Below are 23,798 nucleotides of genomic sequence, written 5' to 3'. Positions count from 1 at the left end.
TCCGAGCGCTGTCCTTGCAGCCGCACGGTGCGGATCCAGCAGCGCGGCAGCTGACGGAACGCGCGCCGCTCGCCTGTCTCTGCTGAGCAGAGGGCGTGCTGGGCCCGGAGCGGGCGTCTGGCACAGCGCAGCGGCCGCTCGTCGCCCTGTTCACCGCAGGCTCCACTTCTGCCCTTTCGCCTTGCGTCTTGGCTCTAACCCCGCTCTGCCGGCAGCTCCCAGTGCCGGCCGGGCTGCCTGGCAGCTGCTCTCCTCGCTGCAGGAAGCGCGCTCGGTGCCTGAAGTCTGGAGTCACTGCTGTGCTCTGGATTAAGGGTTTTGAGTGAAAGAAACAGCTTCGTGTGCTCCGTGCCTTCTCGGGATTCTGCTGCGTTCTGCTCGCCTGCAGGGCAGTTATTCCCCTGGCAGGGATTTTATCGTAAAATACGAAGCTTAATTTTCCCGTGCTTCAGATTTCTCTTGAAGATGCTAAAGATCTGTTCATTTGTTTGCTTTTCGCCAGGCACCGTGCCCGTCGGAGCATCGCTTAGCGTTGTGCTTGGGCACGAGAGGAGGCAGCCGTGTGTTTAGAAGCCGCCGTGCGAGTGCTCTTCGCCAGCAAGAGCAGCCTCAGCTCTCGGCCGTTGGCTCCGGCGAGGCGTCACGCTGGCCGTTATGCCTCCCCTGCCAAACCTGGCCTGCTGCAGAGGATCCCTGGCCTCGTTGGCTGTGTGGGGACTTCAGCACAGGAGTGTGCTCCCCGTTTGGAGTCTGATGGCTCTACTGTCCGCGCCCAAAAGAGCTGGGAGCCGCCAGCCCGCGGGAAGGATGCTCGGGGGAGGTGGAGGGAAGAGACGCGAGGGACTCTCGGAAGCTGGGAGTTTCTGGAGAGCAGCTGACTGCAAGCACTTAGACTTGTTTAAACTGTTTCAGTCTAGCGTTACAGAGCACTTCTGCTTGCCAACAGCTAAAGCAATACCTCGGTTGTTAGAAGTCTAACCCCCTGTGTCCAGTCCCGCTCATATTTCTGAGCCCCGTCCCAGCGAGACGTGCGTCCAGGCTTCAGTGCCTGAAAGCGGCTTGCCCGCCGTGTGGCTCGCTGGCGACGGCCGGTCCGGCTCGCTGCGGTTTGCCGAGGCGCTGCAGCTCCCAGGCCGGCGGTCGGGCACCGCGCTCCCGCGGCACGGTGACGCGGCAGCGGCGAGGCTGGGGAGCGAAGCCGGGGGGCCGGGTCTAGGAGACCTGTTCCTTCGAGCAGACGCGACTCGCCGGAAGCATGTTGAGCAGGTCAGAAGCAGCTTGCTTTTCGGCGCTGGGTCGGGGGCTCTGCGGACGCGCTGTGGTTCTGAAACGCTGCAGATCCCGCCGCCGTCTGCAGCACTGCGCTCCGAGCAAGGTACCCTCTGAGGGAAAATGCGCTGAGATTTAGGAGACGAAGCTTCTTCCCCCGCAGTCTGTGGCCAGCTGGCTGGATTCCGGGAGGCTGCTCGGAGATCCCAGGCTCTCGGGGGCAGGGCCAAGGTGTTCAGCTTGTCTGCGGCGTTCAGCACAGCGGGGTCTTCTGTGCGGTGTTCGTGTTTAAAAATGCTCTTCCTAATGTGCGGTTGGGTCAGCCTCTCTTTTGTTTCCTCCTCTGCTAGGTTGCTATAAAGATAATTGATAAGACGCAGCTGGATGAAGAGAACCTGAAGAAGATATTCAGAGAAGTTCAGATCATGAAGATGCTTTGCCACCCACATATCATCAGGTTATACCAGGTAGGAGCACTCGGCAGTGGATTTTCTCGCCCTCTGCACTACAGCTTTACACTCTGTAGTAGTGCTTTCCCTGGGGTTATCCCTCCATTTCCCCTAGGTGAAATACTGGGAAAGTCCTGTACGTTTTCAAGGTCTCGGAGTACGTTGATTAGAGGGATGGGGGGCGAAAGGTGTGGCTGATCCTTCTCTTAGCTGGGAGATCGCGCTCCCGCTGCGGGCTGGCCGCTGCCATTTGGTTATGGCTATTGTGTGCGTTTCAGTGTCCCGGCTGGAAGCGGACGCGGGCTCCCCTTCCCGGGTTCGGGGAGAGAGCAGGTCCTACCCGCGGGCAGGACTGAAGGCGTGCGGCTGCCCTGCTCTCCCCCGCCTGCCCGGTGGCCCTGGGGTCTTGCTGGTTGCTCTGTGCTTTCCTGCAAGGGGATCGATAGCAGCGGCAGACCCGCTTTTGAGTATTGTTTGAAGGCTTTTTCTCTAGCTTGTTGGGCGTTTTCAGTCTGCAAACAAATCCACCAGACAGGGGATCCACGTGCGGTGCCTTTTACGCACGTATTCGGTGGTGCCCCACCGACTGCATGATCAAATGGGACAGCGAGGAAGCTGCAGCAGGCCAGAGGCGAGCGGACAACAGAGCGATGGGAGCAGGGGAGCGAAGGAGGCCAGCGCCTCTGTGAAACGCTAAATGCTCTTCTGGGAGCTGTTGGACAGAGGAAAGACTCCCTCCCTGGCCCTTCCTGCTAGAAGGGCTCGAGCGGTGAGGTACAGCCAGAGCGCGCTGAGAAGCTCTGTGCAGCCTCTGCTCTGCTGCTTGCAGTCCCGGTTCTGGGAAGCCGCGGGACAAAGGCTGCTTCCCCGGATCCTGCCAGGTTCGCGCAGAGCTCCCTGCCCCTCCGCTTGCCGCAGGGCTCGCAGGCGCCGGCTGTCTTGGGAAAGGAAGGGACTTCCGTGGAGCTGTGGATGGAAAGTCAGCCCTTCGGTGGCAGAGGAAGGGCTGCCCGGGGCCCTGCGTCTTGCCGGTACTCAGGTGCAAGAGGCTAAGCTGGGAGGTCTCCTCTTTGCGGTGCCTGACTGGGGTGGCAGGCATCGGAGCGTTAAAAGGTGGAAATCGGGGGGGAATGTGCGGGGGTCATTTCCGTTTGTAAGGTAACGGTCGTGCGTGCGGTTGAAGGGAGAAGTTGTGGTGAGCCTCAACAGAAGCTGCCGCTCCCTAGAACCAGCCCTTGTCTGTTCAAGCCCCGGCTGCTTCTCGTCCGTGCCTGATCGATAGGAGTAATTATGTGGAGTCCAAAGAGTTAAAGCTGGGTAGAAGTGGCAGAGGTTAATGTTTAGCTGTCCCGGCCAGACGGCCAAGTGTGAGGTGCTTACAGCAGACGCTGCAGAGGTGAGGCATTTTTACGGTACCTGGGCAACGCTTCTCTGCAAACTGACTCCTTAAAGAGTTTTTTTTGAGCCAAACCCCCATTTTTCAACCTGGTTTATTCCATCTAAAGCTTTTGGTATGATACTGAACAGGCGATGCTCGTGGCTCGGCTTTGCTAAGGTGAGGAAAGACTACCAGCTGCGGAGCGTGTTTGATCTCGCTGTTCTTTCTGGGTACTTTCAGTGGCATTTAATTTTAGATAAAAACTACTAAAACCTGGTGTTGGGAATTTAGAGCCTTTCGCAGTTGTTCATCAGGAATCTGAGTTTAAAAATCACATTTCCTTGAGCTTATGAGCTTACAAAGTGTGAGTGAAAAAGAAGACCGTGTCTGTAATGGTGGTAGTCTCTAACAGCAGAGATTCTGCCTGGAAACAGAAACGCGCTTACAAACGCCTCCCGAAGAAGGGCTTCCTGGACGGGTCGTGTCGGCTCGGAGCGGGAGCCGCGTGCCGTGCCCTGCGGCCCGGCGCAGGACTGAGGTTCGGCTGTGTGATACTCCGGCCTTGGCGTTCAGATCCAGCTGACGAAGCAGCTGCTGCGCTCTGATCAGGCATGAATTTTTCCAGCTGCGAGGGCTACGTCTTCGAGTCCCAGTTCTCAGCGAGGACAGGCAGTGCCGGGTGCCAGGCAGCGAGCCTCCCTGGAGGGACTGTAGTCCGTTCCGTGTCGGAAGGTGAACTTTCACTTGTCTCTGAAACAGAGGAGAGCCAAAACACAGTCAAACCCTTTCCAGGCCTCTCCCAGCAAGCAGCCCGGCCGCCGCCGTTGCCCTGCGGTGCCTGGCACCGGCGGCTCAGCGCCGCGGTCCCGGCAGGGAAGCGCGCTGGGCTTTGCCACTGACAGAGCTGCGAAGCCTGCTCGATAAACAGCACCGCGGTCTGGAAAGCACCCCGGGCGTGCGCTTGCCCAGAGGGGGGTCGCCGGACAGAACCTGGTCGCAGAGCGGCCCTCGGAGCCACCCCTACCCGGTCCGCAGGCGGGAGGCCGTTGCCTGCTGCGTCGGGGTTGTGTGCCCTCGCCCGCTGCCTGCTAAGCGTTAGGAACCTGGCCGAGGCCTCTCTTCAGCGTACGGTGCCTCACCCTGCGCTCTCCTCCGCTGCTGCCTCCTGCAAGGGGCTTTCCTAGGAGCTGCTGAGGGCTCCGAGGTCACTTAGGAGCGCGGGTTTCGCTCAGGGTGACAGAGCTGTGCTCCGAAACCGGTGGCAGGCGGGGGAGCGTCCTGCTCGGCGGCCCCGGTGCGGCGCCCAGCGTGGCCCCGCTCTCGCCAGCCCCCGCCGCCGTGTCCGCGCGGTGCCTGGCCCTCTGGAGAAATCCCGTCCAAATCGCCGGCCTTGGCGTGGGGCTCTGCTGCGGCCCCAAGACCCTGACAGACTCTCGAGAGCGTGAGTTAGAGACTGCTGAAAACGTGGTGCGTGCCGGCTCCCGAAGGCGAAGCCCGCTCCCGCTTGTTTCCGACTCGCCGACTCCTGGGAAGGTCCCCTACCGATTCGGCGAGTGTCCCCCCTCCGGCCGAGCAGCGCTGGTTATTTCGGAGCCCGCGGGGGGCTGAGGATTAGAAAGGAGAAGCAGCTTGCTGCAGCAGCCCGGAACGCGCTCCGGCCTGCTGGCACAGGGCGAGGGCAGGGGGGCAATCGAAGGGGGGAAGGTGCAGGCCAAGTGGCGCGTTCAGGCACAGATGCAGTGCTTAAAGCCTGCTCTTTGCTTCTTCCCCCAGTTCCTGTCCCTTCCTTTGCATAGCTCTGTAAAGCACGGGAAAGTCTTTTATTTTTTTTTTTTTTATTTGATGAAAGCAGTTACATGTGTTATAGAAGGAATAGCAATTTTCAGTTAGTTCCGTTTCTTTTTGCACGCGGCAGTCTCCTTACCTGTCACTTTTCTGTCCTTGTGTCCAGGTTATGGAGACGGAGAGGATGATTTATCTAGTGACAGAGTACGCTAGTGGAGGGGAAATATTTGGTAAGTACATTTATTGCATTCTTTAATCAGATAATGCGCTCGGTCAACTACAGTAGATTGCAAAGAGCTGCCGCGCGCTCTTGTTTCAGCTGAGAGATGCCCTTCAGCCTGAAAACTTTCCGTTGGCAAGAGGGATAAAGAAAGAAACGATTCCGACTTGATGGAAAAATAACTCCCCTGACCTCTGTTTCTGCTCTGGGTTTCGTTGACAGGTGGTGCTGCTCCTCTTTTGTGCTAACTTTGGGATTAAAGGTGTTGGAAGTAGTCACCCGGTTGGATTTCAAAGCGTTGCTGAGGCCTTTGCTTCCCAGCAAGTTCTGTGAAATAGCACTGCTGTAACTATACAGCTATGTATACAGCAGAAAGGTTGGCCTTTGGGAGTAGCTTTCAAAGCAGCAGGCTGCCCCGCAGTTCTGCAGTAGGTTGCTCTCCAAACCATGTGTCTTCTCTTTTGGTATCTGACGTTAGCGCGCGTTACTTACATCCATTGTGAACTCCGTTCTCTGCTAACGACGTTTGCCTGAGCTTTCTTGACCGCAGAAGCTGTTCTTCAAAGGAGAAAATTATCTGTGCAGCGCAGTTGCGAGACCTGTTGACTGCTGTATTAACTTGCTTGTTTTATTGCCGCCACCACCAAGAACCTTGCAGAAACAGAGATTTACTTCCACGCTGGAAAGCTGTGCCGGGCGACCCAGTCGGAGGTTTGCAAGATTGGTCTTTACAAGCTTAGCGAGCGCGAGCCTCGGACCTTCGTGCTTGAAGCAGGCCGGCTTCGGGCTGCTTCCCGGCGGCGTCCGCGTGAGGACGGTCGCGTGGGGCCTGCCAGCTAAGGGGAAGTGCCCTCCTTTCTGCCCTGTCAAGCCATGGCCGTAGATTCACGTTTGATGTCGGAGCCTGGCGCTCTGCTGGGACTGAGGTGGAGTTGTAATAAAAGATGAAGCTCTCGGTGAGGCAAGAGCGGCCCCAAATTAAGGAAGACAAGACAGCTTGGGCTGAGAAATGCTGCTTTCCAGTGGCCGTCGTCGAACGCCGGTTCCTCAGCGCCTTTGTAGATGGCTGTCATGCCACCTTCTCAACATTGTCCGTGTCCTTCAGATTTCTTCTCTGAGAAGGTGGCAGCTGAAGGAGGTGGCAGGGAGCCGCTGCGGTCTTGAGAGTGCGGATGGCCTGACGCCCTCCCGCTGAGTCTTCCAGTTGTTTCCTCAAACGCGAGTCACGGGGCCAGACACCCACCGGGTCTGCAGGCTTGTGAAGCTCGGCGTGCCTTGTGCAGCAGCCCGGATTGCAGCAGAACCTACTGAGTGTGAATTAGAGTTCGCTGGTGTGTGGATCACCGCAGAAAGTACAAATCACTTTTTGCTTTCTCCCTCTTATGCTGCGTTTGGCAGGGATGGGCTCAGCCTTTTTTAAATCCGGAACTATGTGCAAGCGCATATACAAACTTGGAATGAATTCTCTTGGTTACAAAAATAGCTTTCTACATGAGTCGAAGTGAAAATCTAATTGCTCTCCGAAATCTTCTGTGCTGTAGTAAAGTCGTCTCGTTAGCGTGGCTGATTTCCCTGGTGCTGCCCAGCGTTGTGTCCTCGCTGACGTCTGGGAGCAGCCAGGTAGGCAGTAGCCCTGACGTTTTTCCAGACCGAAGCCGAAGGCCGTGCCCCGCCAGCCTGTGCTGGGCATTTTCGGGCCCTGCACGAGGCCCTGCACACCCTCAGCGTTAGAGCGGAGAGGGGGAAACCGAGGTCTCAGCTTTTTGTAATCCAGGTTTCCTGGGGAGCCATGAAGACTTTGTTCTAGCAGCGGCAGCAGTTTGTGGGAGGAAGCAGCAACCCGCTTTGGAGAGGTTTCCTCGCAGTCGTCAGCATCTCCAGCACTGAGGAGTCTCGCGTCCTCGTGCTGCTGAGAGACGGTGTCTCGGCGCGGGCTGGCTTCGCACCCGTACGGCTCTCCGGGGTGCCGCGCAGCGCGGAGCAGCGGGGCCTTGCCTGTTAGCCAGGGCAGGCCTCTGCGTGCGTGCCGCCGCGTGGCACGTCCGTCCCGTGTACGGCAGGCTGGTCGGGAGCCGGGGCCTGCCGCAGGGACGGCCGCGTGCGGGCGGCGCGGTGGCGGTGGCGGTGCCTGCTGCCAGGCGCTGGGGAATCCTCCGGGCCCCACGCGCCCGCGCCGAGCCGGGCGGCTCTCCCGACTGTCGCAGCACCTGCGTGGCCCAGGTCTTCGTGCGGAGCTGCGGGAGCGGGGTGGGGCTGCCAGCCCTGGGCGCCTGCGTGCTCGGCGTAGGGCTGAGCGCCACGCTCCTGTGCACTGCAGGGGCTGCTTAGAAGTGAATCCGAGCTGTTTCCCTTGACGCTGTAAGAAGACTTTCAAAGGTGTGGACGGGGCCAGGCGGCTGGAAGTGGTGCGTAGGCAGTAGCGCAGGGTGGCAGCTCGAGCAGCAAGAGTGGCCGTTTCTCCGAACGGCCACGGTTTAAACAGTCCGTCAGCGCTGGGTGCTTGCCGTTCTGCTCCCTTGTTGGTCTGAGCCCTGCAGCCTTTCCTGGGCTAGCACCTAGGAGGGCTTTGCACCCTGTTTATCGGAATTTCCAGTAAGGGCCGATGGCTCCTTTGGTGGCCAAGCTGTGCCCTAAGTGGCTTGGATTCATCCGTGCTGGAAGCGTTTCGCTAATTCGCTTTGTTTGCACAGCAGTGCGTGGGGATCGGGGAGCACTGGCTTTCGCTGCGGGCTTAGGCAGCAGGATGTAAACTGTTATTTTTGTCCCGCTGCGTGTGCTGCGTGTGCTGGAGTTGCTGGTTTGACGTTGGGAACAAACGAACGTCTCCTTTCAGACACAGGGTGCTCTCTGTTCCCGGCCCCTCCAGCGTCCCGGTTCTGAGGTCAAGCAGAGGGTAGTCTGAAAGTCGGTTTGGATTTGAGCTGTTTACTACGAGTACTGAAAACGCTCTGCTGGCCTGGTCGACAAGAACATGGGTGCTTGGTCGGTTGGCAGGAATTCTCCGCGAGGTGGACGAAGTTGCCGCCTGGTGACTGTGGCCGGCAGGCCCGCCGTCTCTGCCCCCGCTCCCCGTCTGCTCCCGCTCGTCCCGAGCCTGCTGAGCGCGGGCCGGCAGACGCCTTCCGCGGCGCGGGAGCAGGCTGCTGCTGAGCTCGCAAGGTCACCGGGCACGCTGGAGACGTCACCGAGTCCGCCACACGGAGGAGATGTGAAGCTTCGGCAGCGTTGGCTTCCCGGCCAGGACGCAGCCGAGGAGCGCGAGGAGTCTGTCTGGAGGCGAAAAGTGCCACCTGTGTCAGTCCCGTCTCGTACCCAGGAGGTGCTTTTTCTTCACTGTAGGATTTGGGGTTTTTAGCACAGGGAGCAGCAACTGATGTGTTTAAGGGCTGTGAAATGAAACCGCGCATCCCTTCCTCTCCGGAAGGCACTCGAAGGAGCAGCACCATGCACCTCTCCAGCTCCCGAAGCGCCCGCTGCCGTGCCGACGACCCAGCGGCGAGCCCGTGCTGCCGGGCTCGGCGCCCGCGACGTCGGCGTGCTGGCTCCCGGCTGGGCGGTCCGGTCACCCCTGTAACCCCCGCTGCCTGAGGGCTTTACGCAGGCTGAGCTGGCAATGGTTAATTTTGGCCCACAGTTGCCCTCGGTGGTATGCGAGGCATTCTGTAGCTTCATTGTTTCTGTCCTTCCTCGGGCTTGTGCAGAAATGTCAGCGGTCTCCAGCGCTGTGCGACGTGCAGAGCTTGGGGACGGGCCTCCGCTCGTGAAAAGGCAGATTTCACACCTAACCTGTACGGACCTTTCTCCCAGCCTGGGCAGCACCAAGCACGAGAAGGGGCAGCAGTTTCCTGCGCGAGCGGGCGACTCGGGGCAGCCCTGAGAGCCGGGCTCCGCACAGCGCGCGGGACCGAGCGGCGTGGTCGCGGTGCGGGGGGCCGGCGAGCCTGGTTCGGGTGGACGTGTGCGTAGGGGAGCCTTGCAGAAACCACCGCTGTGGTGGAGTTGGAGCGAGAGGAAGGCAGCAGCCTGCTGAGGCCGGCTCGGTGGTCCTGCTGAGGTTTCCGTGGCGGAGGCGAGCTCTGTCTTCACGATGGAACGCATTGTTGGGTGCTGCGAGTCTGGTTTTGCGCCAGAAGGGTGGCGAGTGCCGAGAGCCGGCTGACGAGCGCCAGGAAGCCCCGCACGCGTTTCGGAGCGTGTGCCATGGCCTGCTTTGGTTGTGCCGCAGGAGTAGAACCGCTCCTGAGGCTGTGCCTGCGTGCTGAGTTGCGGCTTCGGGAGCGCTCGGGGTGGCTCTCAGCCGGGGCGTCCCTCGGCGCTGCCCTGCGTCCCCGGGCAGGCAGCAGAGCCTGGGCCGGGGGCTGCCGCGCAGGCTGCCGGGGCGGAGCTGCCGTGGGCGTGCAGCACAGCGCGGCTTCGCTCCCGCCGCTCACGGGCGGCTTTCCCTCCCGGGTGTGACGTTCAGCACTTTCTGCAGCTCCTAGGCTTTCAGCTGGAAAGCTGGAGGTGAGGAGCTGGCTGTCTCCGCGGCTAGCCGGGGCTTCACTGGTTTCGGCAGGAGATGTCTTCGGTGAGGCTTGGTAGACCAAAGACAAAGTTCCTGTGAAAATCCAGAGGGAAGGCACGTGGCCATGAACCTGCACCCCTCGCTGTCGAGGGAGCGTGGCCTGAGGCTCGGCGTTGGGCTGGAGGAAAAGCTTGGAAAGGTTCTATTTCTGTTTTGATGTAGAACAAGATTTTAAAACCTTTACACTTTCCCCAAAACCCTTCTGCTGTTCCCGCCAGCCCCACCAGCGGTCCTCTGAGGAGAGGAGAGGCGGTCGCCCTGCAGCGCGGGGAAGGGCCGGTGCGGCAGCGGTGCGCCGGTCCCTTGCCGTGCAGCTTCGGCGGGGACCCCGGAACTGGAAGGCACGCTGGTGCCCGCGTCGGTCCCCACCCCCGCCCTCTGCGTCGCTCGCCGCGAGCACGCGCGAGGCCCCTGCCCGGCTGCGCTCCCAGCGCGGATAACCGCTCTGTTCTTCTCCCCGTCCCTTGCAGATCACCTGGTGGCCCACGGACGCATGGCCGAGAAGGAAGCCCGGAGAAAGTTCAAGCAAATAGTGGCTGCTGTCAACTTCTGTCACTGTCGCAATATAGTCCACAGAGATCTGAAGGCAGAAAACCTCCTCCTGGATGCTAACCTGAACATCAAAATAGCAGGTGAGCTCAGACTGGCGGTGTGGGAGGAAGGCAGCTGCTTTCAGGAGTTCATAAATGTAGGCACTGCCTGCTTCCAGGTATTCAGGGAGAAGGAAGCACAGCGCGGCTAAAGGAAGCTTTGGATTTCTGTGTGGCCTGCTGCCCAGAGCTGAAGCTGCCAGGATGTAGCCAGGACATTTGTATCTCCCTCCAAGCAGCACAAAATAAAAGAAGGGAAAAAAGAAGCAGCCGGTTTGGCTTCAGAGATTGGGTTTCGGAGGCAGGTCTGCAGCTGAGATACCGCAGTGTGCCACTCGGCTGGGTAGCTGACCTTGTCTGGAGTCCTGCTGCCAGTCTGGGGCTTCTCCGAAGCGGGTCAGACTGGGCGAGAGGGAAGGAACGGCAAGTCAGGACGACGGCGTTTGCGGCAGAGCCGCGCAGGGGAAGCAGCGCTCCGCGAATCCTTCGCTCCGCTGCCCGACGGAGCGAGAGAGCTCGCCCGGCGCTGCGGGCGTCCCGTGCGTGGCAGGGAGAGAAGCTGAAGTTACCAAACAAGCAGGCCCCTGCAGTCCCTTCCCCTGCTTTGCTGGGCGGTGGGCTTTTTGCCAACGACTGCCCTTCCGGAGGGCTCGCACCTTGGGCCTGACGGAGTGCGGGGCTGCGATCCTCCAGTGCGCGCGACTGAGCTGCTGAGCTCGGTGTGCGCTCCCCAGGCGTGCCTCTGTTTGGCTTCGGGGGATTATGCAGCGGCCGGTTGGAACGAGGGGATTTGCTACCGCCCTGGTCGTCTCATTTCGTGGGCTTTGGAGTTGGAAGAGCTCGTACTTACCATTTAATTCCACCGGAGCCTACTGTGTAGCAGAGCGACGTTGGAAAGCGCTTTGTTGCCCCCTCTCTTGGTAGACTTCCGTGGAGAGCTTGTCACCTTTCACAAGGCTTTGTTGCTTGATTTAAAAAAAGGTGCTTAAGGCTACAGAACTTTGAAGTCTGTGAGCAATTTTAGTACTGGGAGTTGGGGAATGCTCTTCTAGCCTGATACCGTCTTGGGGAGAGGGGAAAGAGTCTTGGTGGCTGTGTTACTGTTCTCTTGCGTGCCATCCGTAGGCGTTAGATTAGAGTTGAGCATTTGATTTGTAGTAAAAGGATTAGTGGTTTCTTAGGTTTCTCTCATCCTCACTTTGTGAGGAGGGAGCGGGCAAGGAATGGAAAGGCGTGAGGGACTTTGTGAAACTTCCTCTGGACGCTTGGTAGCATGACCCGTGGCACAGGGATGCTGACCTGCTCTTTTCGCTGTTCTGGGAGCAGCAGGTCAGCGAGAGGCGCGTCGCTGGTGAGGCACGAGGGGGTCGCCGTGCTTCCTGGGTGCTGCCTCGCGCCGTGCTGCGCTCCGTGGCCGGCGGAGAGCCGGATAGCTCGCGCTTGCCGGGACACAGCGCGGGGAAGGCGGCTGGGGTGTGCCGGCAGGCGGGTGTCCGGCGGCTGGGCGAGAGCCTCCGTGCTGGGGCAGGGCAGCGCGGGGCCTGCCGGCAAGCGGCGCGAGTCGGGGAGCTCCCAGCACGCAGGCTGCTCGCGAGGTCTTGGAGCAGCGCTTCCTGGCAGCCGCTCTGCGCAAACAGATGCGCTGATGGGCTGAGGCCATCTTGCGTTGGTGGGGCAAAATCTAATCCCTGCGGAGGGCTGAGGTGCCTAGCCAGGAAAGAGGAGGAGGGGAGTTCAAATCTGACCGAGGGAGAAGCTGGAATTCGGCTGGACTTCAGACACGTCCACGTGAGCCTGCTGACCAGCTCTGCGAACGTCTGCAAATTGTGGAAACTTTTTTTATCTCGGGGAGTTGGAAACTATTTTGCTTCCCGCTCCCTGCTCCCAGAAGGGCTCTGGAAGATAGCTCCCACCCGGGGTGGGGGGGAGGGGCAATGTTTTGCTTGGCAGGAAGGTGTCGTGCTGGCTTGCAAAGTAGCCTGGAAAAGCTGATTTACGGTATAAGGTTTTCCAAGTGTGAGGTGCTGTCCCTATAACTCATCGATCACAGCTTGACACCGGTTCTTCCGTGGTTTCAAGAGCGAAAGAAGCGATAGCGGCGGGTCTCTTTCGTGCCAGACCTCCAGAACAGATGCCACCTGTCACACGGGGTGGCGGAGTGGCCCCACCTTCGCTGGCAGAGCCGTTAGCCCTGTCCCACCCAGCCTCTTCGGGGTGCACGCAGTGTGCAGTGGCTGCAGTCCGCAGACGCACCGCATCCGCAGCCTTCAGTGGTGCCCGGAATTCCGTCGGCTTTGGGGGTCTGGGGGCTCCCAGCAGGGCAGCCCTGCTAGCGCGTCGCTGCTGGCCTCCGTTTGCAGCCTGGCGGCCGTGCCTCGGGTCGCTGGACGCGTAGCCCCCGGCTGCGGCGCTGCGGGGGTGGGCGAGCGCTGCGCTTCTCCCTCGCTGGTGGCCGCGAGCGCGCGTCCTGCGCTTGGGGCTTTTTCGGTGGGTTGCAGCTATGCTGTTTTCCCATGAACAGTAAGATGCAAACACTGCTCCCCTCGTGCTCACTTTTCCCATGGATGCTTTTTCTCCAGTGTGCCTTCTCGACGGCTGAGTCAGTAGCTTCTGGCACTGCGTTCGCCTGCGCTCCCAGTCAGCGAGTTCAGCCGGGAGCTGCGCTGTCGCCAGAGGCCCGGGCTGTGCTGGGTACGGCTTCGAGAGGAACCGGATCGACGCCTCGCTTTGCAGTTGTTCGCAAGAGTCTGCTCGCTCTCGCACCTTCTGAGAATGGAAGTCCCTGTTGGGCACGTACTAAAGCCAGGCTCCCCGAAGCTCTGCCCTGAGGAAACGTGAGGGACTGGGCCCACTTTTTTGTAGTGCAGCGAGGTTTCTTTTAAATATTTTCCATCTCTCGCATCATCGTGACTTTTACCTTGCTCTTTAAAAATGGCCTTTTCCCTCTGCAGCTGTTTGTGGAACGAGGCCCGACTGCTCCCTGGGGATTTGGATTTATGTCTCCTTGCACTGGGGTCACTTGTCACGGATTTTAAGAAAGTTTATTTGAGTTGTAGTTTGGTTTTTTGGTTGGTTGTTTCTTTGGATTTTGTTGTTTGTTGCTTGGGGGTTTTCAGATCCTCCCCCTTAACTCCTGGGGGGCTTTTAAAGAGCCTGCTGTTTTGCCCGGGCTCGTGCAGCCCAGGTGGGTTCTGGAAGCTGTTTGCAGCCCTTGAGCAGTGCCTGGGGTGAGACGCAGCCGCCGGGCCCCCGCTCCCTGCCGAGACGAGCAGGGGGACTCACCCGGAGCCCGGGAAGCGCTGGGCAGGGCAGCGGCTCTCTCAGGGAGAGGTTTTCCTCCTGAAATCCAGGGCAGCCATGGGGCGACCGCAGGAGCCCCAGGACCCACTGGGTGAGCACCAGCACGCTGGCAGCATCTCTGCCCCCTGGCCCGCTGCTCAAAGCAGAGGCTGCGGCGTTGCGCTCTCCGCCGTCGAAAAGCGCTGTGAATCCCTGGGCGAGCTCCAGCCCCGTGTGAACGAGGGGGGAAGCTTCACAGGCAGCCAGCGGCCCGCACTCCTGCGGAGCAGAGGCGGCTGCAGGAGGCAGCCGTTGCGCGTCTGTTGGGCGGCAGAGCTCCCTCGGGTGCATACCAGGAGAAATAAAAGTACCTAAACCAGAATAATTTGCTCAAAATATGTGAAGGGCCGAAATCCCAGCGTGTTCTTGCGCAGCTCACGTCTAAGCTGGGCTACGAGTGGGTGGTGGTTAGGAGGTGGAAACGCGTTTGGCGCCGTAGCTGTTACTGCTTGCTCTGGTGGCCGTGATTCAGGCGCTTGTGACACATCCTCCTTCAAACGTGAGACAGGGCCGCTCCAAAGCTTGCAGAGGTGGAAAAGGCAATTGTGCAGCGGTGTGCCGTTTCCCTGAAGCAGGCCTCCACAGGCCGACTGCTCTGGGGGTCTGCAGGTTTAGATGACTGCGTTTCCAACAGCAAAACCCAGAGGAGTGGAACTGCCCTGGTTTGGTGCCGTGGGGCTTTCAAAGAACGCTTTCCATCTGTGCTCCGCGTTGAGGTGGGGTTTGCGCGGCGTTGGCTGTGCTCCGGGTGTTTCCGCAGGAACACGCCACGCTAGGCCATCTCCACAGCGTGAACCATCTCCGCGTCGAGAGTTTTGCCCCTGCGAAGGGACGGGGAGAAGGGAAGGTGGCTGCGCCCTCCTGGAGCGGGGCTGGCAGGAGCCGTGCCGAGCTGCGCTGGGAGGGCTGCCGGGCTCGGCCGGCGCGCGTTGAAGGAGGGGAGGAGGCTCCCCCGAAGCTGGGTCGTGGGAGATCCCGCGGTCGCGGGCAGGAGCCCGGGCTCACCAGCTCGTGCCTGGTCTGTGGGGTGTTCTCTGCCCTGGGAAGCTGGTGCGAAGCACTGGGCGCTGGCGTCAAGGGGCTGTTGGCTCCAAGACGATGCCCGTTTTCCCTTCGGCAGGCAGCGTTGGATGTGCTGGGGCAAACCTGCAGTCTGGTGGGATTTGGGGAAACCAGCCTGCCTCGATGGCTGAGGAGCGCCTGCCACAGTCCCCATCTTGTACAGCGCGGAGAAAAGGCTGGCAGGAGAGAGAAGCAGATAAAAAAGAAGGTGACCTTTCAAGAAATGGGAGAAGAACTTTTGTGCTTTTTCATCTCAAATATTCTTTACCATTTGTATATGTGTATCGAAATCTGTGTTTTCAGTCAAATTCTCCTTGCACAGTGTCGGGATCGCGGGACGTGGAGACGCCGCTCTGCGACTCTGTGCTCGATTTCATTCGACCGAGGCAAAAAAGAAAGAAATTGTTAGTGAAGATTCTCTCTTTCTGTGAGAAAAACCTCACTTCTCTTGAACCCAGACTTTGGTTTCTTTACTCCTCCTGGTGCGAGTCCCAGCGGCGTGCCCGGGGGTGGCAGCTTAATTAGCAGAGAATGCCATTAGTGCCCACGTAAGCTGATGGGCGGCTGCCTGTCAGGTGAAGCCCCGTCTCTTCACTTCCCTTTCAGGATTTATGATTTGCTGTTGGTGGGTGACTTGGCTTGGTTTGCAGAGCTGCCCACCGCAGGCGAAGGTCTCAGCTCGTGTGGTGCTCTCTGGAAAGGGAAAGTTTCCTGCTTTGCTCCCCTTGTCTGCGTCCTGTCTTTGCTGGCGGCTGCCCTGCTCTTGGGGAAGCTGTGAAAACCGACAGCGGAGAAGCTGGAGGCTGGAAGTTAGCACGGAAGCTTTATGTGGGATTTCTTGAATCTAAGGTGGGAGCCTGGCTCCAAACCATGCGCTGGACTGGCAGCAGCCCTCGGTGATCCGAGTGTTTGCTGGTGTGTTGGCCCCAGCGTGGCCATCACGTGGCTGAAAAGGGGGAGCAGACCTTTGGACAGACCTCTGTGTTCTGCTGAGCAAAGGCAGGATGGTCCTGGTCAGCGGGGCAGGCCCGGGTCGTGGTGTCCGGCAGCCGGTTGTTCGGCGGGGCTGTGGTTTGTGCTGCCGGGAGCGGACGTGCCGCCGCTCGCGCCTGGGGGTCAGCTGTGGCCGCGCGGAGAGAAGCTGCGCGCCCTCCGGGTGGCTTCAGCGTGGCTCCTACCGCGTGGCCTCCTCTGCGCGCAGCGCCCGCGTGTCAGCTCTCCCTTATGGGATTGTGCGTGGCTGCACTCGACTCGGAACGTGACTTGAACGCTGGTTGGTTAGGGTGGTTTGAGTGGATCGTATTTCTCTAATCAGTCCTCTTTGTTCTTTCAGATTTTGGGTTCAGTAACATCTTCACACCTGGGCAGCTGCTTAAAACCTGGTGTGGGAGTCCTCCCTACGCTGCTCCAGAGCTCTTTGAAGGCAAGGAATACGACGGGCCGAAGGTGGACATTTGGGTAGGCGATGAACCTCTCTCTCTTGCTTCCATCTCGTTTTTGCTCTGTTTGGCTTTGCTGCCTGAATACGTGTGTTGCAGAAAAGCCCTGGATATGGCAAGAAATGTTGTTTTCAAGGAAATGCTTATAAAATTTTATTCTGGCGACTGTGTCACATGTTCTCTTTACTGGGAGGCATGGTGCCAAAAATATTAGTTGCCCAGAAATGCATTTTAATTTAGTTTCCCCAAAATACGGTTCGCTTTGTTGCTGTTGAGTGGCAGCGTACTCACTGGAGTGGGGTTTGAGCTGGCAGAGCTGACGGAGGAAACCTCAGGTTTCGCTCCACGAGGGTTTGCAGAGAGCACGTTAAGCGCGGAGGCTTGGGAAGGCGCGGGGCCGCCTCGGGCACGCCGGGGCCGTGGGCTGCTTCGCTTCCGAGGCACCAAGGACAGCCTGAATTGGGCTTGAAGTTTGAGGGAGGACTTACCCTGGCCTGGGGCTGAGACGTCCACAAGGCCCACGCCGGTGGGATTTGCTTTTTCTTCCTGATGATTGTTTTATTCTATTTGAACAACACTGACTGCGATTCACGGCAGTCTGCGGTCTGTCGCTCTAACGCTGCTGCCGCGGCCTCTGTTTCGGACGCAGAGTCTCGGCGTGGTGCTGTACGTGCTGGTCTGCGGCGCTCTGCCCTTCGACGGGAGCACGCTGCAGAACCTGCGGGCCAGGGTGCTCAGCGGGAAGTTTCGCATCCCGTTCTTCATGTCCACAGGTAAGGCGGGCGCGGGGCAGGGCGCTGAGCGGGCGCGGGGCGCGTCTCTGCGTACGGATTCCTTGGGGCACTGGAATTGCAGCGTGGCGGTTGAGTTGTGTGCCCGTGAACTGGTGTGCCAGGAAGCTTTTCTGCTGGATGGTGGTTTGTAACGTTAGCTAAAATGAGTTCTGAAGCGGGAATTTAGAAACCGTGGTACACTTACTTAAAGGCTTTCGTGTATGTAACTCTGCAAACTGTAGCAAAACGTTAGCCGAGATGCCCTCTCTAAATTTTGGGGAACGTGACAGCTGAGAAGGGGATAGTGATTTAGCAATATGGAGGCTTTCGCTGTACCTGCTTTAGGCAAGAAGCTTTTTACAGCGTTATGGCACATCAATTTCCAGCAATAAGCCCCCTCAGAGAGGAAGGTCTGTGTCCTGTTTCTGCAGAAATACTCCTGAATGCTCGAGTAACCAATCCTATTTCTGGATTAATTCTCGGATAAAAGCAGCTTCACTTAAGAACAAGTCCTGTGTGGGTTCTTGGCTGCCTGCGCTCAGATGAAGGACTGGTTTTGCAGGGGCTGCGTGGAGTCTCCCAGCTGAGAGCTTCCCTGCCCGCCTGCTCCCCCGGGGAAGAGGTTCTCTTCCTACAGCAAATGCTTGCTGAAACTCGTGGTGCTTTTAAAGCAAGCTTAGGTCCCACCCGGGCGGGGGAGAGCCTCAGCGCAGGGGCTCTGGCACGCAGCACGGGGGTCTGGGGCTGCCTTCCCCCCTAGCCTGGGGAAACCGGGCGTCTGCAGCGAAGGGGCACGTGGGGGACTGAGCGGGTGCCAGAGGAGGAGCAGGACTTCTGCTGTGAAAGGCTTCCTACAGAGAAGTGCGTTGCTTGCAAAGGAAAAAGCGCCTTTGCCCTTGCGGCGCCGAGCCCGCGTCCCTCCCTGCGGGTTACTCGGCCTCTCTCCTCCCTCGCAGAGTGTGAGCATCTGATCCGCCACATGCTGGTCCTGGACCCAAGCAAGCGGCTCTCCATGGAGCAGATCTGCAAGCACAAGTGGATGAAGCTCGGGGAGGCTGATGCGGACTTTGACAGGGTGAGCAGCAGAAGCGAGCTGGTGGGCGTGTGGGGTCTGCGCCGGGCACGTGGCGCTGCAGTGTTCGCTTCAGCCGGTCGAGAGCCCTCGTTCCGACTGCTGGTGCGCTGCCTTTCCGTCTTCTGTGTCTCGTGGTCTTGCTTTCCACATCGCTCCTCATCTGCGTGTGTTTCTGTACCTCTCCCCGTGGCGTTGAGAGCCTGAGGCCCTGGGTTTTGCACTGGTGTGTGCCATCAGCCTCCGAAGCTGACGCCAGCTTGCGGCCGGAGCCCGGCGCGTCAGCTCTCCGGAGCGCTGGGGCTGCCAGCGCTGAAGTCTGTGTCTGCGCCCTTGCAGCTGATAGCGGAGTGTCAGCACCTGAAGACCGAGAGGCAGCTGGAGCCGCTGAACGAGGACGTGCTGCTGGCGATGGCAGACATGGGGCTGGACAAGGAGCGCACGGTTCAGGTACGGCCCCACAGCGGCCGGCCGTGCCCTGCCCGATGCCGCTGGAGATCGGACGGCCGTGTTTGCTGCTTACCGCCGCGGGCAGCCGAGCAACCTCGGCACGCTGTGGAGCGTGCTTCAGTGCTTGACAAAAGGAACTGACCGCTTTCTCCTTCTGCTTTCTTAGTCACTGAGAGCCGATGCTTACGATCACTACAGCGCGATCTACAGCCTGCTCTGCGACCGTCTGAAGAGACACAAGAACCTGCGCATCGCAGCGTCCCCGAGCATGCCGCGGACCGTGACCTTCCCCACCTCTGCTAACATCCAGGTAGGTCCTGCGGGGACAGTGTTCTTCCAGCCCTGGAAGGCCAGCTGGTCCCTTACCTGCGAGCCTCAGGCCTGCTGGCGGGCGTCCTCGTCCTGGCAGGAGGGCAAAACGTGCCTCGCCCGAGACCTTCGCGTGTGTCGAGGGTGCCGTGATGCTGACGTGAGGAACGGTTTGTTTGGTGGCTGCGGGTTTAGCAAGTACCCTTCCGACAAATCCTCGTGTTCGTGTGTGACAGAGGAGAAGGCAGTGTGAGGGTCACTGGCTGGGGGCCAGAGTCTGCAGACCAGGGCTGCGGTGTGATGCTTCTTCCTCAGTTTGTGCCGCTGTCTAGGACGTGGGTATTTGCTGTAAGAGAGGCCAGGTCATAAGGGAAGCAGAAGAGATGCTGACCCTGCCTGAACAGAAGGGAGGAGGGGAAATGAGGCAAACCCTTGAGAATTAAGAATAAACAGAACTTCACTGGCTCCAGGGTAGCCTCCCTGTTCCCAGGCGCTTAGGTCCGTGCACCGGTGTTAATCCAGCAGCGTTAGTAAAGGGGCTGTGTGGGACGCTAGCCCCGTGTCTTCTGATCTCCATCTCTCCGCTCAGCAGGCGGAACAGACAGGCAATACCGTGAGCATCAACGTGCCACAAGTCCAGCTCATCAACCCCGAAAACCAGATTGTGGAGGTGAGGTACACCCCTTGATGGCCACGGCGAGTTCTTCTCCCAGGCTCGCGCTGAAGCCTTTGGCCTGGTCCTCACGTTGTGTTTCAACATCTCCCATGTCTTGCCTGCCCAGACTGACGGAACGATGAACTTGGACAGTGATGAAGGGGAAGAGCCGTCGCCCGAAGCTCTGGTCCGTTACCTCTCCATGAGAAGGCACACGGTTGGAGTCGCTGACCCACGGTTAGTGCCGGGCTCCAACTCCCCGAAGGGGATTAAGGGAACCTGGAGATCTGCTCCTAGCACGTGACCGTGGTCCCTCTGAGACGGGACAGCTTCAGTCACAGGCTGCGTTGGCAGATGAGAGGCTGATGCCTCCCGGGGACTTGCGGGCTCTGTGGTGTGTCAGAGCTGATGCCTTCAGGGCTGGCAGCGGTCTCGGGGCTGGCAGACGCCCCTCAGTCCCGGGTCTCTGCCTCGCGCCAGCCAGACCGGGCGTGATGAGCGCGTGCGTCTGTGTCGTGGCGGGTGCCGGACCTTTGGTTTCCGGCTCCTGCTGCGAGCGGCTCGGAGTTACTGCCGCAGACTTGGCTTTTGCTAGATGGAGAGAGAAATTCAAGGTGTCTCGTTAGCAAAAGTGTTCTTTTAAGCACCCTCGTCCCGTTGCACAACTTGGGTAGTATTTGAGCTGAGGATGAGCTGCTTTCCTCCTCTTCTTCGTGAGGAGCTCTGTGTAAGCTATACTGGTGTTTGCTGGTGTGCCAGCCAGTTTGTCACCCGAGCTGCACTGCTCTCGTGTCCCAGGTGAAGCTTTTGTGATGAATACGGTCGAGGTTAATGCAGAGAGCTAGTTTTGGCAAATCTCAACTTGGAGGGGACAAGGGACAGATGAAAGCCACAGACTGGCTTGGCTGCTCTCTGTGACCATTTTCCAGAGCAATAAAAAGCCTTTTTGTGAAGGGAAGGCGAGTGCGCTGGGCCCGTGGGTGGTTCTCGCCACGTCGGTGCTAATTCACCTGTCTGTGAATGCGGTTGTGCAGGACGGAAGTCATGGAAGATCTGCAGAAGCTCCTGCCTGGCTTCCCCCGCGTCGCTCCTCAGGCTCCGTTCCTGCAGGTGGCCCCGAACGTGAACTTCATGCACAGCGTGCTGCCGAGGCAGAACCTGCAGCCCACGGGTCAGCTGGAGTACAAGGTACCGCCTGAGCACGTGCTCCCCGCCGCGCGCGGGGCCCCGCCAGCGAGGGGGGGGTTGTGCTCACGCTTGCTCTGTGTTCCTCGGACTCCGTACGCTTCAAGGTTTGCCCTCTTGCTGTCTTGCCGTAGGTTGTGGTTCCAGTTGGTTACTTAAAAAGCTGCAGAATAAAAGAACACTGCAGTATGAAATTAATTACTAGGCTGGGGAGAAATAGGGCTGCGCTGCCTGGCTCCGGAGCTGCGGGTTGCAGCCTGCCTGGCCGCTGAAGCAGAGTGCGGGCACGTGGAGAGTTAAACACTGTTTTTTCCACTGATGCTGCCTCTCTGCCCCGCTTCAGCTCCGAGATGTTGGTGACATTCCCTCATCCCTCCTGGAGCCCAGAAGGCTCGTCTTCGCTCGCGCTCGTGTCTGGGTCTGCGGCCGTAGCGGCAGGGCGCGGTGCGGGGCTGATGGGCGCGCTGTCTGTGCTTCCAGGAGCAGTCCCTGCTGCAGCCCCCCACCCTGCAGCTGCTGAACGGCATGGGCCCCCTGGGCCGGAGGGCGTCGGACGGCGGAGCCAACATCCAGCTGCACGCGCAGCAGCTGCTGAAGCGTCCCCGAGGTCCGTCCCCGCTCGTCACCATGACGCCAGTAAGTAGCAAAAGGGAAGGAGGGAACTGGTGGCGTGCTTATGAATACTTCTCCCGCAGGCAGAGGCGGCTGCGCCGGTCGCCGCGGACAGAGCGGCAGGCTCAGGCTGCAGGCTCTGGAAGCGCTGCGGGGAGCGTGCCTGCTTGCTTCCAAGGGCTCCCTCGCCCTGGAGCCGGGGGTGCTCTGTCCCCGCTGGGGAGAGCTGCTGTGCTCTCCCGTAGCTGGCAGCCGAGATGGCAGCCCTCTCGGGAGCTGGCAAAGGGTTTGTGCACTTTTGTTAATGGTTGCTTTTCCGCTCCTTTGCTGATCTAACAGAGAAAAGCGAAATGTCCATCGGGGGCACGAACGCACGTTCTTTCTTCCTCGATGCATCTGCGTCGGTGAATTTTCCTGGTAGCCCCAAAAGCAGCGGCAGCCTTGCACAGCCAGTTCTGTCTGGGGAAGGAGTGTCGGAGGGTCCTGGGTGCCGCAGCGGCGCTGGCCTGCGTCCTTGCCAACGCTTGGGAAGGGCCGGTGTGCGCCGCGCGGATGGGGCCGGGTTCCTGGAACCCATGGCTTCTCCTCTCCCCGCAGGCGGTCCCCGCCGTCACCCCCGTGGACGAGGAGAGCTCCGACGGGGAGCCGGATCAGGAAGCCGTGCAGAGGTAACTCCCAGTCTGTTAACGTTTGCCTTTGCTGCCTTCAAGAGGCTTGCTCTGTGGTGGGCCACGGCTGAATTAAAGCAGGAGCAACCTCGTCGCAGGCAGCGCCGTTGATTACAGCGCAGGCTCAACGTCTCGCTGCTTGTTGTGGGTGTTGATCACTGCAGGCAGTTACTCCTCTGGCACCACGAGGTGCTTACAAAGCTGGGCTCCCCCGAAACGGTTAGCTAATTGAGCAGCAGGTTCTCCAGAAACTCCGAAACTGCTGAATTCCTTGGCTTAGTGTGCAGCAGCATGCAGCCCACACTAACCTGCAAGAGGAGTGCCGAGCGGTTCGCCCCTCCCTGCTGAGTGGCGGAGGTAGGGAGATCTCATCTGTGGCCTTGGGTGTCAATGCAGCTTTGGTATCAAGACACGCAGTAAACATCCAACTCTGATGCCTTAAACAAAGTGAGCTTGCTGGAAATACGGGTACCTCGAGCGTCTAATTTTAGCGGTAGGCCTTAAAATAGTCTGCTCCAGTAAGGAAAGGATTGCTAGATACCGGGCTGGAAGCTGCTGTTCTCTCTGTCTGCTCCAAACATGCACTGGGAAGCGGGTAGAATACGCTTGTGCCTTCTCAGTCCGTGGAAACGCTAACCCTGTCCTCGCTAACATTCTCGTAGTGGCTTTTGCGTAGTTTCTTCTCTGCTAACCAGCGGGTGCACTGCGTGTGGTGGGTGAGGTGACGGAGCGCTCCTACTGCTTCCCTCCAACTCGAAAAGCTTTCTGGATGCCCCCCATGTGTGCAGGCCAGCACCTCGAGTAAGGCCGCGTTTCCTCAGGGGCTGCGCTGGGGAGAGGGATTCCAGCTGGGCGCTGGCTGCAGGCAGAGAAACGCCGGGGCGGGCGCAGGTCGTACAGCGGAGCCCTTGCCAGCCCTGCTCCTTTCGGCGCTCCAGAGCGAAGGGGGCTTTGCGCGCGGGTGCGTGCCGTGGCAGATGGTGCAGAGTGTGCCCGGAGACTCCTGTCGCCTGCCTGAGCGTAGAAGAAAGCCAAAGCTGGTCTGCGTGAAGGAAGCCGCTTCCAGCCCTCCCTCAGCTGACCCAGCCCTTCAGCAGAGCACGCCTTGCGTTGTCTGCGTGGCCTGGTGCTCTAGTTGTGCACCAGCCTCATCTCTGTGCTCGCTCTCACAGTGCTTTCCAGCTTCGCGAGCCGCCATTCATCCACCGAGCCACGGTGCCGGGCCGGTACGCGCTCGTGGCCTGCCCCAGCTGCCAGGCTGGAGCGTGCCTGTCCAGGCAGTGTCGGCTGCCTCAGCCCCTGTTCAGCGCCGCACCCCGGCTGCGCTGCCTCCCTGGCAGGGCTCAGCAGCACAGGCTCTGCCCGCAGCTGTACGCAGGCGTGCTGCTTACCCAGCTGATAAAGGCTGTCCTGTAGGGCCCACGGTGTCCCCTGACAGCACCTCGGGTGGTAGATGGGCCTTTGGACTGTGCAAATCGGATACATCTGGCTCTTGGCAAGGGGGTGCCTGGATGTCTTTACCTGGGCAGGTTTGCACCTCTGTTATTCTGCAACCTAAGGTGTCAGTGGAGTCTTGAAGTTAAATGCTAGCTCAGCTGGAAGCGTTTTGAAACCCCCAGGCAGGGTTGTGTAGGTTGCAAGCCGCTGCAGCGTTCCGATCCCCGACTGGAAGGCGAGCCTCCTTGGACCCGTAGGTCACCCTGCTGCTCTCGCCAGTGCTGCCCTTGGTCCTTTCCTACCTCATGTTCTTCTTCCAGCAGCCAGCCCGGCAAAAGCCCCATCCAGGTTGTGGGTTAACTTGCTCCCCGCCCCCCTGTGTTGCAACATGTCAGTAGTCATCAGAGGAGAAGGGTAAATAGCGTTAACATCAGGGACAGATGCAAATATTTAGCTTCTTGGAACGCGGCTCCAAGCGCTCTGTGTGCAGCCACCAGTGGGCAGTTTTTGCCCTGCTCACTCGGACCTGGGAAACAGAGCAG

At 59.6% G+C, this 23,798-nt stretch overlaps 2 protein-coding genes across 5 annotated transcripts in view; one reads left to right on the top strand and one right to left on the bottom strand.

Moving 5' to 3' along the window:
* PAFAH1B2 (platelet activating factor acetylhydrolase 1b catalytic subunit 2) overlaps positions 1–23,798 on the bottom strand; it is a 640,582-nt gene that overhangs the window by 41,666 nt on the left and 575,118 nt on the right. The gene's annotated exons all lie outside the window — the stretch shown is intronic.
* Positions 1–23,798, top strand: part of SIK3 (SIK family kinase 3) — a 74,111-nt gene that overhangs the window by 34,971 nt on the left and 15,342 nt on the right. For 2 of the 4 annotated variants that reach the window (XM_075442579.1, XM_075442578.1), the window contains exons 2-14: positions 1,620–1,736; positions 5,048–5,111; positions 10,136–10,297; positions 15,990–16,114; positions 16,745–16,868; positions 17,825–17,943; positions 18,280–18,390; positions 18,557–18,700; positions 19,292–19,369; positions 19,482–19,591; positions 20,389–20,542; positions 21,020–21,175; positions 21,749–21,819. In XM_075442579.1, coding sequence (XP_075298694.1) covers positions 1,695–1,736; positions 5,048–5,111; positions 10,136–10,297; positions 15,990–16,114; positions 16,745–16,868; positions 17,825–17,943; positions 18,280–18,390; positions 18,557–18,700; positions 19,292–19,369; positions 19,482–19,591; positions 20,389–20,542; positions 21,020–21,175; positions 21,749–21,819 — 1,460 coding nt within the window. In that variant the 5' untranslated portion in view covers positions 1,620–1,694. Of the gene's footprint in view, positions 1–1,619; positions 1,737–5,047; positions 5,112–10,135; positions 10,298–15,989; positions 16,115–16,744; positions 16,869–17,824; positions 17,944–18,279; positions 18,391–18,556; positions 18,701–19,288; positions 19,370–19,481; positions 19,592–20,388; positions 20,543–21,019; positions 21,176–21,748; positions 21,820–23,798 lie in introns of those variants that run through there. The other 2 variants (XM_075442577.1, XM_075442576.1) reach the window with 2 other exon arrangements.

Source organism: Opisthocomus hoazin, chromosome 24 (genome assembly GCF_030867145.1).
Source record: "Opisthocomus hoazin isolate bOpiHoa1 chromosome 24, bOpiHoa1.hap1, whole genome shotgun sequence".
Classification (NCBI taxonomy): Eukaryota; Metazoa; Chordata; class Aves; order Opisthocomiformes; family Opisthocomidae; genus Opisthocomus; species Opisthocomus hoazin.
The sequence above is the reverse complement of the archived record's forward strand: the minus strand, read 5'-3'. Positions and strand labels throughout refer to the sequence as shown.